Source organism: Apaloderma vittatum, unplaced genomic scaffold (genome assembly GCF_000703405.1).
Source record: "Apaloderma vittatum isolate BGI_N311 unplaced genomic scaffold, ASM70340v1 scaffold44884, whole genome shotgun sequence".
Taxonomy (NCBI): Eukaryota; Metazoa; Chordata; class Aves; order Trogoniformes; family Trogonidae; genus Apaloderma; species Apaloderma vittatum.
This window is the reverse complement of record NW_009715179.1, coordinates 1-9,935: the sequence shown is the minus strand read 5'-3', so window position 1 is coordinate 9,935 and position 9,935 is coordinate 1. Positions and strand designations below refer to the sequence as shown.

The 9,935-nt window shown below is 37.6% G+C and overlaps 1 protein-coding gene across 1 annotated transcript in view; it reads left to right on the top strand.

Annotated features, from left to right (window-relative positions):
- Positions 1-7,242, top strand: part of TDRD1 (tudor domain containing 1) — a gene marked incomplete at both ends in the record, with an annotated part of 21,420 nt that extends 14,178 nt beyond the window's left edge. The window contains 9 exons of the mRNA XM_009869000.1: positions 957-1,079; positions 2,224-2,334; positions 2,512-2,682; positions 3,767-4,030; positions 4,521-4,648; positions 4,831-4,930; positions 5,940-6,107; positions 6,730-6,951; positions 7,125-7,242. Of these exons, the coding sequence (XP_009867302.1) occupies positions 957-1,079; positions 2,224-2,334; positions 2,512-2,682; positions 3,767-4,030; positions 4,521-4,648; positions 4,831-4,930; positions 5,940-6,107; positions 6,730-6,951; positions 7,125-7,242 (1,405 nt within the window). The remainder of the gene's footprint in view (positions 1-956; positions 1,080-2,223; positions 2,335-2,511; positions 2,683-3,766; positions 4,031-4,520; positions 4,649-4,830; positions 4,931-5,939; positions 6,108-6,729; positions 6,952-7,124) is intronic.
- Between the last annotated feature and the right edge of the window lie 2,693 nt (positions 7,243-9,935).

The following is a 9,935-nucleotide window of genomic DNA, read 5'->3' as shown; positions in this document are numbered from 1 at the left end:
GAACTGGCGTTATTTAATCTCTTGGGGTGGGTACAAAGAATGCAAGGTCTTAACTGATAAGAACTTTCCAGTCTGGCTCATGAAGTCTTGCCTGTACAGCTCTGAAGTTTAGTTGTGACAACTTTGCCATGAAGAAATTGTGTGTTCACTTGTGTTGTCATCCTTATGTGTGTGTGTTTATGTATGCATGCAGTTGCAATTGCCCACTTTTGGAAGACCATACTCGTATTTCACTTCCTCTGGTCAGAAGTCTTAAAATTTCCAGCTGAAGTAGGATATGACTAGTTAGTACCTGTGTGTTCTTATGCTCTCGTCCTTCAGCTCAAATAGTATTTCGTCTTCATCGTTGTATGTTTTACACTTAAACCCACATACTTAGTCCTTGAAAATTTGTTTGAAAGGAATACAGGAAGGTTTAGTAGTATGCAAATAGAGGAAACAATGACTTCTTCCTTTTGTCACAATTTAGTTTTCATGTGATCTGTTATACAACTTATATTAAATAATAAGCTTATTTCAGGTACTTAGGTATAACGTACAGTGCAAATTTCTGCGAGCAGTCTTTCTGTTAATCTTTTTGTTCTTTCTCCTTCTTAGACTATGTCCAGTACTCTTGGTGACAGCTGTTTCTCTCTTCTATGCTCCCTACCCTGTTTCCCAGGAAGCAGAGTTCCCCAGAGTCCCTCTTGCTCAGGTTATTGCCACCTGGTCTGTACCTCTGTGTAATTACTCTTCCCACTTCATCATTGGCTTGCCCTTCTCACTGGCGATCACACACATTAAGCAACTGGCACATTTCTCTTGCTCTTATTCTGTAGAGAGGCTCTCACTGGTAATTAGCTGGTTGAGTTATTTGTAATGAGAAACTTGAGGACATGAATGAGCATTCAGGATGAATAATTTTTTTTCCTGTAAACATTATTTTAATTTCTTTTCCTTCCTCTGCTTCTCTCTAGAGGACACAATGAACAAAAGAATTTGCAAGTGGAGTCAATTAACTCTTAAGCAAACAGTAGATGTCATAGTGTGTACGCTGTACAGTCCTGGAGAGTTCTACTGTCAGATTTCAAATAACAGTGGTAAGTTTATTCAGCTTTTTTCTTTCTCCTAGTTTCTTTGCTTCCTGAGTTGTTACTTATTGCACTTCTAATGCATTACAGTTTTAAGTGAGTTTATAGCACCAAGGCTTACCTCTGAGGTCTTTTTTTTTAATCTAAGAATATAAGAAGAAATTGGATGATGGTATGTAGTGACACTGAGGTTGAAATCTGAAAATGTTGAAGGCAAGCAATGAATAAAGCTTAATCAAAGAATGCAGAGAAAAGAGCTACCATAAACCTAGGTAAAGGATACCTAAATAAAATACAGCAAATAAGACATATTCCCTGTGCTCATACAGTGTTTACTGGAGCTCTCCTCTAGTACTCTATCCTGTTTTAATTTATAAAAACTTACAAGATTCAAAAGAGATAAAATAACAGGAACATAAGAAAATGCACCTTTTGAGACTTGACTTCCTCTTGGATAAGCTAAAAAAAGGAAAAAAATCTTGGTGCCCTATTTCAATGTATAAAGACTTCTTTTGCCACTGGCTTTTTAACCTGCAAGAGAGAGAGCATGATGAAATTCAGTGGCTGGAAGTAGAAGCAGAATGCATTCAAACCAAAAATGTGGGGCAGATCTTAAAAAGTGAGGGAAGTTTATTACCTACCTAGGGATAGTATAGATTCTTTGTGGCTTACTGCCTTTAGAACATGACTGAATTCCTCCTTAAAAGCAATATTATAGAGCAGGCTAAAGGGCTTGATGAAAAAAAATAAAAAATAAAAAATAAGCAAGCAGAGTGAGATCCCATAATCTGTCACATGCATATGACGTAGTAATTCCCATGGGGTGGTATCTGGCTGTAAAACTATTTCAGATTTTGGAGTGAAGGGTGCTTGCTGCGTTAGCAAGAACTACTAGTCGTTTTGTCATCATATTGAACTAATTTGTCAGTAAATATCAGCTGTCTTATCTCTTCCTGCTAATAAGATTATCTATTAAGTTAAATAATTGTCTCCATGTCAACAGTTCTTATTCTTTGTGAAACTCTAACACACACAGAAATCTCCCATCAAGTCTTTTATAAGTAAGCTATACAGCAAATAGTATTAATATAAAAGTTCAAGTCATCTTATTTCATTGATTTTTTTTCTTTTTTTTTCCCTCTCTAATTTTCAGAGTTGTTTGCTCTAAAGTTACTTAACAAATCGTTGTCTGAATACTGTCAGAAAACTCCACCAAATGTTTTTAAGCCTAAGAATGGAGAACCTTGCTGTGCTTTTTTCTCTGGTAAGACTAAAATATTTTCGTCTTTACAGAGTGAACATACAACAGAGAAGAAAAAAACCAGAAAGTTGATAGTTTGCATTGGCAAAGGATAGCAAAGAATTGGATGTGTCTACTAAAAAACACATGCTGGTAAACTTACTAAATATATGAATATTTTTTTTATTATTATTAAATTAGGTGATGGTAACTGGTACCGTGCTTTGGTGCAAAACGTTACTTCAGGTAAAACTGTTAAAGTACACTTTGTGGACTATGGAAACATTGAGGAAGTACCACTGGATAAAATACGGCAGATCTCATCCTCATTCCTAACACTTCCATTTCAAGGAATTAAATGCTGGCTCTCAGGTAAATCTTCTTATGGATTCTTTCTCTTTTAAGAGCTCTTTACATTTAGAAACTTCCTGCTTTGGGGAAAGCAGGTGATGATGGGTGTAATTCACAGAACTGTTTTAGGGGGGCAGGGGTTGGAGGGGGAGGGGTGTGTTAATTTTTTGTGTTTATAATAAATATTTGTGGTGCTTCCAGCCTCTGGGAATTGTGGGAGCCACTGTTTTAGCCTTGACCCAGCAGACTGGCACGTAACGGAAAGGTGGTAGCTTTTTCCTGAGCTGCTGACCACTTGTGGAGCGAGCTACACAGAGGTTCCTTCCTGATTTTACCAGTCCATGAGAATTTGTTGTTTAATTCCTCTTCATCTCTAGTGCTTACTAGCTTCTGGTTGCTGCCTTGCTAGGAGTAGATGTGCTTTTGTGCAACTTAATTATTTCTCAAAAGTTTTGCAAAGGACTTCATCTGTTTTGCTGAAGCACGTTGGCCTTTCAGTTCTCTGTAGGGATGTTTCATGTGATTCCTGCAGAGTTTGGCACTGTACTGCTGTTTCTCAGTCTTCTACCAATTTTTTGCCTCTTTCTTCTCTACACAAAATGACTCAAAATTCTACAGAGTTATTCTTTCTTTCTACTGTAGTTTACTTGGTTTAAAAAAAAATGTGGAAACAAGAAACTCAACATGACATTATGTCAAGGTGCCTTCTGCTGGGATTTTTGTGTCTCCTAAAACACTTTATTTTTCTCCTCCGTTGATAAAAAGCTTGTATTCAACTGATTCAAAAACAATCTTAGCAGTGTTTGTTTTTTCTAAGGCACCAAGCTTTTGCTTGGTAGAATATTATAAAATGTAGAAAACAAAACTTGGGTGTCCTGAGGAAATGGGTTGGTTTAGAAGATGGGAGGAAGAGGAAGACTAGTTGACAGGATGAAGTACAATGTGTATCCCTAAGGTTAAAAAGTAGCCTTGGTATCATGAGTTGTACTTTAAAAATGAAAAAAAAAAATGTTTTTTTGGGGTTTTGTCTTTTTTTTAAGGAAAATGTAACATTGAAGGAAGTCACTTTAATGGAGGTATGTTGAACAGTTTCCCTGCTTCCTAGGTATCAAGCCTAGTAGCAGCAAATGGATTCCAGAAGCTACAGCAAGATTTCATATGTACACTGCAGGGGTAAAGCTTCAAGCCACAGTAACTTCCCTTTCCAGAGATGGGGCAGGTGTAGAGCTTATTGACAATTCCACAGGTCATCCAAAAGTGATCAATGAGATATTAACTTCTGAAAAATTAGCTGTAAAAGAAGTTCTACAAGATAAAAATAATTTCCCAAACAAATCTGACAAAAAGCTGGAAAAGTTTGTCAGAAAAGGTAATAAACCAATATTATCTTTCAGATTGGATAAGAATTTTCGGTATTGCAGCCTTTAACAATGATTTTGCTGTTTAACTATAGTTAATATCAGTAATAAACATGCATAGTTTTGATTGCTAGTTTTTACAGTTAAACACAAGCTGCCCAGCAGGTGGCATTATAGACAAAAAGAGAAAAATAAAAATCGTTGGGTGAATATTTGGTAGTTAAGAATTACAAATGTGCTGCAGCTGAAACTTTTCCCATGTTTACTTTCCAATATCTTATCTTTCTGAGGTGTTTTTTAATTTAGCTACTTTTACATTCTAATAGTTCATGAATGGCCAATTAAGCAAGAATTAACTTGGATTAGATTTCTTTCCCTGAAGTCAAGACATGCGGTAGCCTCTAAAATTCAAAAAGATGCTCTGTAGCAGTTACTTACAGCGTGTATGTGCTTGAAGGAAAGTGGAACACTGTGTTTTCTTACTATTTCTATTTCTATTAGAAACCTCACCTGGGCACTGGAAATCAGTTGAATTGGCCACAGGTGAAAGAGTATCTGTCTGTGTAACCGAAGTTGTAAGCCCAGACCTGTTCTATGCTGTACCAGTGCAAACTAAAGGTGAGAAAAATGTTTGCTGTTCTTAAAGGTAATTAGTAAAATGAATGCCATGTAGAAATGTAGCTTGGACAGCAGAAAAATACAAAAAAAAATGCCAAAGGTGGGAGTAAGGGATCTTAAAAGTAAGTATGCTTTTCATTATACCCACCTGTGGTTAATTATTTTCTTCCATATGTCTGTAGATCAAGAGAAGCTACATAGACAGGTGAAGGAACTGCAGCAGTATTGCCAATCTTGTAAGACCCAGTCCTTCAAACCAAAACTAGGTGAAGCCTGTTGTGCCAGGTTTTCAGGTGAGGCAATTGTTTGTTCTTATTTCCTTGCTGGTTTTTAAACATAACTTCTGATTTTGCATTATAAAAGGGAAAACTGCCAAGTTTAACCTGCTCACAGATCTCTTAGTTCTGTTAGAAAGGATGGCCTGGCTGCATCTGCAAGGCAAAGAAATGATCTGACAGTCTCAGTAGAGCAAGGAAGGACTAGGTTGTGACTTGCCGAATGCGTGGAGCACTGGAACAAGCTGTATTTCTTTTAGTATTTCTGTTAGTGTTGCTTTCTGTGAGCTTGAGGCGGTGCCACTGGTATGACAACTAATAAGCTGCCCAGGGTTGATGAACTGTTAGTTCAAATCAAAAGTATTCTTAATGGTGAGAGAATTTTATTGTCTGAGACTTCCAGAAGAGTGGATGCTCTGCTGATACATTAGCTCAATTTTTTTTAAAAAAAACCAGCAGTGCTGACTCATAAATATTAAACGATGACTGCATGGGGATTGTTACAGGAGATCTCGCTAAGTGCTGAAAATGAACTTGGGTGCTATGCCAGGTAACAGCTCATGGAAAACAGGATACATCACTTAAAAAAATACTAGGGAGACAAGAGTATACCTACGTGTTTGACAGTTGTTTTTAACTTACACTGGGTCTTTCATTTATTTTTTGTTATTTTTTATGCCTTTTCAGGATAATTGTGAAAAGAGCGTTATTACTTTTTTCCATTTTAATTTTGGTTATCTTTTGAGAGTCAATATGCATTGGAAAACAGAAGTAAGGAGCTAGAAATACAGTGTGCAGACGTCCTTAAAACACTGTTTTAGTAAAAATCTCTGAGCAAAATTCTGAAAGCAATACGTCTTTATGAATGGAGCAATCATAAACTATTCCTTTGTTCTATGGGCTTGCTTCTTGTCAAGTAGCCTTTTGTATATATCAGAGTACTTAAAAATTTCTGGAAAAATGTACCCAGGATAAGCTGTGTTAAGATGATAGTTCACGTGTGATTTTTCTGTCCCAATCTTTTCAGGTGATGGCCATTGGTACAGAGCTCTTGTTCTAAGCACTTCTCAGTCTGCAGTGAAAGTGCTGTACATGGACTATGGGAACACAGAAACTTTACCACTTTCAAAGGTGCTGCCAATCTCCGATTCCTACCTAGAGCTGCCTTTTCAGACAATTATATGTTCACTTGCAGGTAAAAAAAAAACAAAAACAAACTCCAAAACCACAAAAAAACCCACCCCCAAGAAATGGACTGTTTTTCTTAGACATTATAAGTTTGTACCTCTTCTGATGATAGTTCTTGTTCCTTAATACTGAGAAACAACGTGATGATCTGCTGAAAATAGTGTACTGGTTAATACTGTGAAAGCTGTTTTAGAAAGTATGGTTTTAGTTAGAATCATAGAATTGTCAGGGTTGGAAGGGACCGTAAAGACCATCCAGTTCCAACCCCCCTGCCACGGGCAGGGACATCCCCCACTAGATCAGGCTGCTCAGAGCCCCATCCAGCCTGGCCTGAAAAACCCCCAGGGATGAGGCTTCCACCCCCTCTCTGGGCAACCTGTGCCAGTGTCTCACCACCCTCATGGGGAAGAATTTCTTCCTAATGTCCAGTCTGAATTGATCCATCTCCAGTTTTAATCGATCCATCTCTAGTTTAGATAATTAACCATCTGTACAATCTGAGCTGTTTATTATAGGAAAATTTAACATCATATTTTCAAAAACATTGATAGCATTACATGTAAGATTAAAGTAATAAAGATATTCTCTGTGGAACAAACTTGATTGTGGTTTGTTGGGTTTTTTTGCAGGAATAGAGAAAGCTGAGTGGTCTCCATTATTACTTGACAAGCTGAAAGAAATGTTATTGAATAAATGCGTTACAGTTACAGGGAAAGGGACTAATGGAAATGTTAATTTAGTAACAGTGGAGAAACCTGGTGAAAATGGCAGTCTGAATGTAGCTGACAAACTGGTAATGGAAGATTTGGTCAAATCTTGCAGCGCTGAAAACTTACCTACTAAACATCACGGTACATGCTTTCACTTAATTTCATCAGATAACTTAATCTGAAGAACTGTGGGCACATGGGGTGCCTACGTGATATTTCCTTGTAAAAGTCTTAAAGGATTCCACACGTCTCCTCTTAAATTTGGGAAGCTGTGTCCATGTGTTTTACTTATTCACTTGCTTTGTTTTTTGTAGGTGATGGGGGCGAGACCAAATGCTGCTGCACAGAATTGAAAATGCAAGTAAGATTCAGTCCAAGCAATACTCACTTTTTTACAATTCTAGAATTTAAAAGAAAAACCCTCTATGGGAAGTAAACAAGAGTAGGGAAATAATGGCTAACTGAAACATTGATGATATGTAAAGTGAATATCCTAATACTTGGTTAATTTTTTATGTGGTAATAATCAGAGCAACCCAAAACTGAGGGAGGGTAGTGTATAGATCAGACTTAATTAGTCTGTGTTTTGCCACACACACAGTCTATTTTTCGTTCTTCCTGGAGTGTGAAGGCTCAGGAGTGTTATTGTTTGTCTGTGGCGTACAGGGAATTGTATTGTTTTGCATAAACTGTGTCATGTGGACAAATGACAGCTGGATTTTTTTTCAGTAGTATGGCTCTGTTTTGCTGTAGTTACAACTTAGCAGATAGCTACTCATGTAAAAAAAATATTACAAGGTGTATTTCAGGTAGCAGAGATTAATATTAGGATGTACTACAGTTTCAGTCATGGAGCTAGGGCTGAAAATCTGAGTTCAGCAGAATACTGGAATTGGTAACAGTGTTTGCCAGTTACCAGAATATTTTTTTTCTTTTGTAAAAAAATGTAGTGTTTCTTACAGGTATGGCATATTCCTGTAATGTTTCAAAGCTTTCTTTCTGCTTATGCCACAGCTTAAAAAGCACGAACAGATCCTACGCTTCCTTTTAAACAACTATGGAAATCCAGATGGATTCACTGAAATGAAAAAACTGTTGGAACATTAAGTTTCTGACATGTCCCTTTTCATTCTTACGTATACCAACCAGGTCACTGCTGTTCCTTTTTTTTGGAAGAGTAAGTATATTCATCAGCTTGAAAATAAGAATCACTTTGTAGAAATTCTGCTGTTTACATACCTGTAATTGTGGAATAAGTATGTAACTTGAAAGGTTTCAAAGCTGCAAGCTAAATTTTCTGTTCTGTTTTTGTCTTACGCCACCGCATGCTGCTAAGCTGCTTTGCTTGGCTGTTGAATGCATGTAACATGGAATGTCCATTGCATTGCGAGTCTGTTCTGCAAACTTACATTTGAAATTACTGTAGTTGTAAAGCTCACTTGGACTTTGCTACCATTAATTTTACTTAGAAAGCTGTATCTTGCCTTGTTTAGTCTTCTTTCAACTTAATTTTTGGTCTGCAGTTAGACTGAAAATTGTTCTTCATACGCTTGGCTTCAGTTTCATTAAAGGCTAAATCTTACTCTGGACTGCATGTAGATAGTTCTCTAAAATCAGTAAATGCTTAAATGTGCACAGTTTCTTATTTGCACTTACACTGTATAATATTGTTTTGTAGTAAATCTTACTAAACCATTTTTGTCTGTAGCTGCATTGTCAGGATTTCTGCCCCACTAAGTTTTTTTATGTGATAACAGAAATGTCCCATTCCTGGGATATGACAAAAGTACTGAATCAAGCTACTAACAGATTTACGGCATTTATATAAAATGTAATTGGTACCTAATTGATACCTAACAGAGCACAGCAGACATTTGCTTATTGAAACTGCAAGGTCAGCTTTTTTGTTCACTTGGAGTATATATTTTAGTTCAACCTTGGTGGAAATTGGAAGGATCTTGAGATTAAACTTGTGAAAGTGAAATATTTTTGTTTGACTTACTGTTCTGCTACACTAAGCTTGCCTTGTTTTTTTTCCTGCCTCTTAGTTTTTGTTGCTTCATATTGTTGCAGTAGGTAATAATTAAAAGAACTGTTGCACTTGGGTCTCTAGAGTTCTTTTTGTGCCCCCAGTTCTGAACCAAGACTATGGCTGTCTCAAGCGTCCTTTGACTTCCTGGGACTAGCGTGACTGTTTCACAAGCATTTGTACACACGCAAATAAACTTGCTGAAGCTTTATCCCTCCCGTGGCGAATGTGACAGGCACTGCACGTCCTGCTGGGGCAGAAGGAGTGAAAAGCGAAACAGAGTAAGAAGAGCTTATCCAGGAACGGGATCTGCTACTTTAGTATAGCTTCTCTTAGCGGAATAATCTTATTCCTTACGGAAATTCCACTTTATTCTTAGCAAATGTAGCTATTTGTAACTCCCAAATATATGAAAATATACTCCCAAATATATGAAAATATACTCCCAAATATATATACTTCTCAAAGAATATTAACTTGTGGGGTTTTTTTCTGCTAGGCTTGTACCTCCTCAGTTGTTAAAAACAAACAAAAAAAACCCCCAAAGACCCTAAACCCTCATAATTGTTTTTTTTGAACAGGCTCTATAACTAAGTCCTCTAGGTACAGCAGGTGTCTACATATACTACTTTTACTCACAGGTAGAGAATACTTTTCTGTGGAAAAACAAGTATTAAGGAAAACACCAAAATAAAGGTTGACTCCTGAATGAAGTTACTTCATGTCTGTTGGTGCTGCAAGGTGAGCCGCAGGCTGGGGTTTTACCTCTGCGCTGGGTTGCTGCCAGGCCCGTTACCTGGGCTCCAGGGGTGCTGACATTCTCGGCTCTATTTAAATGTACTGGATGGGCAGATAAAACAGCGAGACTCTTATGTGTAGCCTAGAGTTTGGGGTGGTGGGTTGTTTTTTCCCCGCAAATCCTGATCGGAGCCACCAGCTGAACACAATATAAATCTAAGAGTGAAGGAGGCTGGTTGTAAGCTCATCAGGTGCGCAAGGGCTGTGCGACCCAGAATCTTGCACAGAAAAGGTAAAACGCAACTCAAACCACTTCCCTCCCCCTCTTTTTCTGACTCCAGAGGTGGGGACCTGGGGC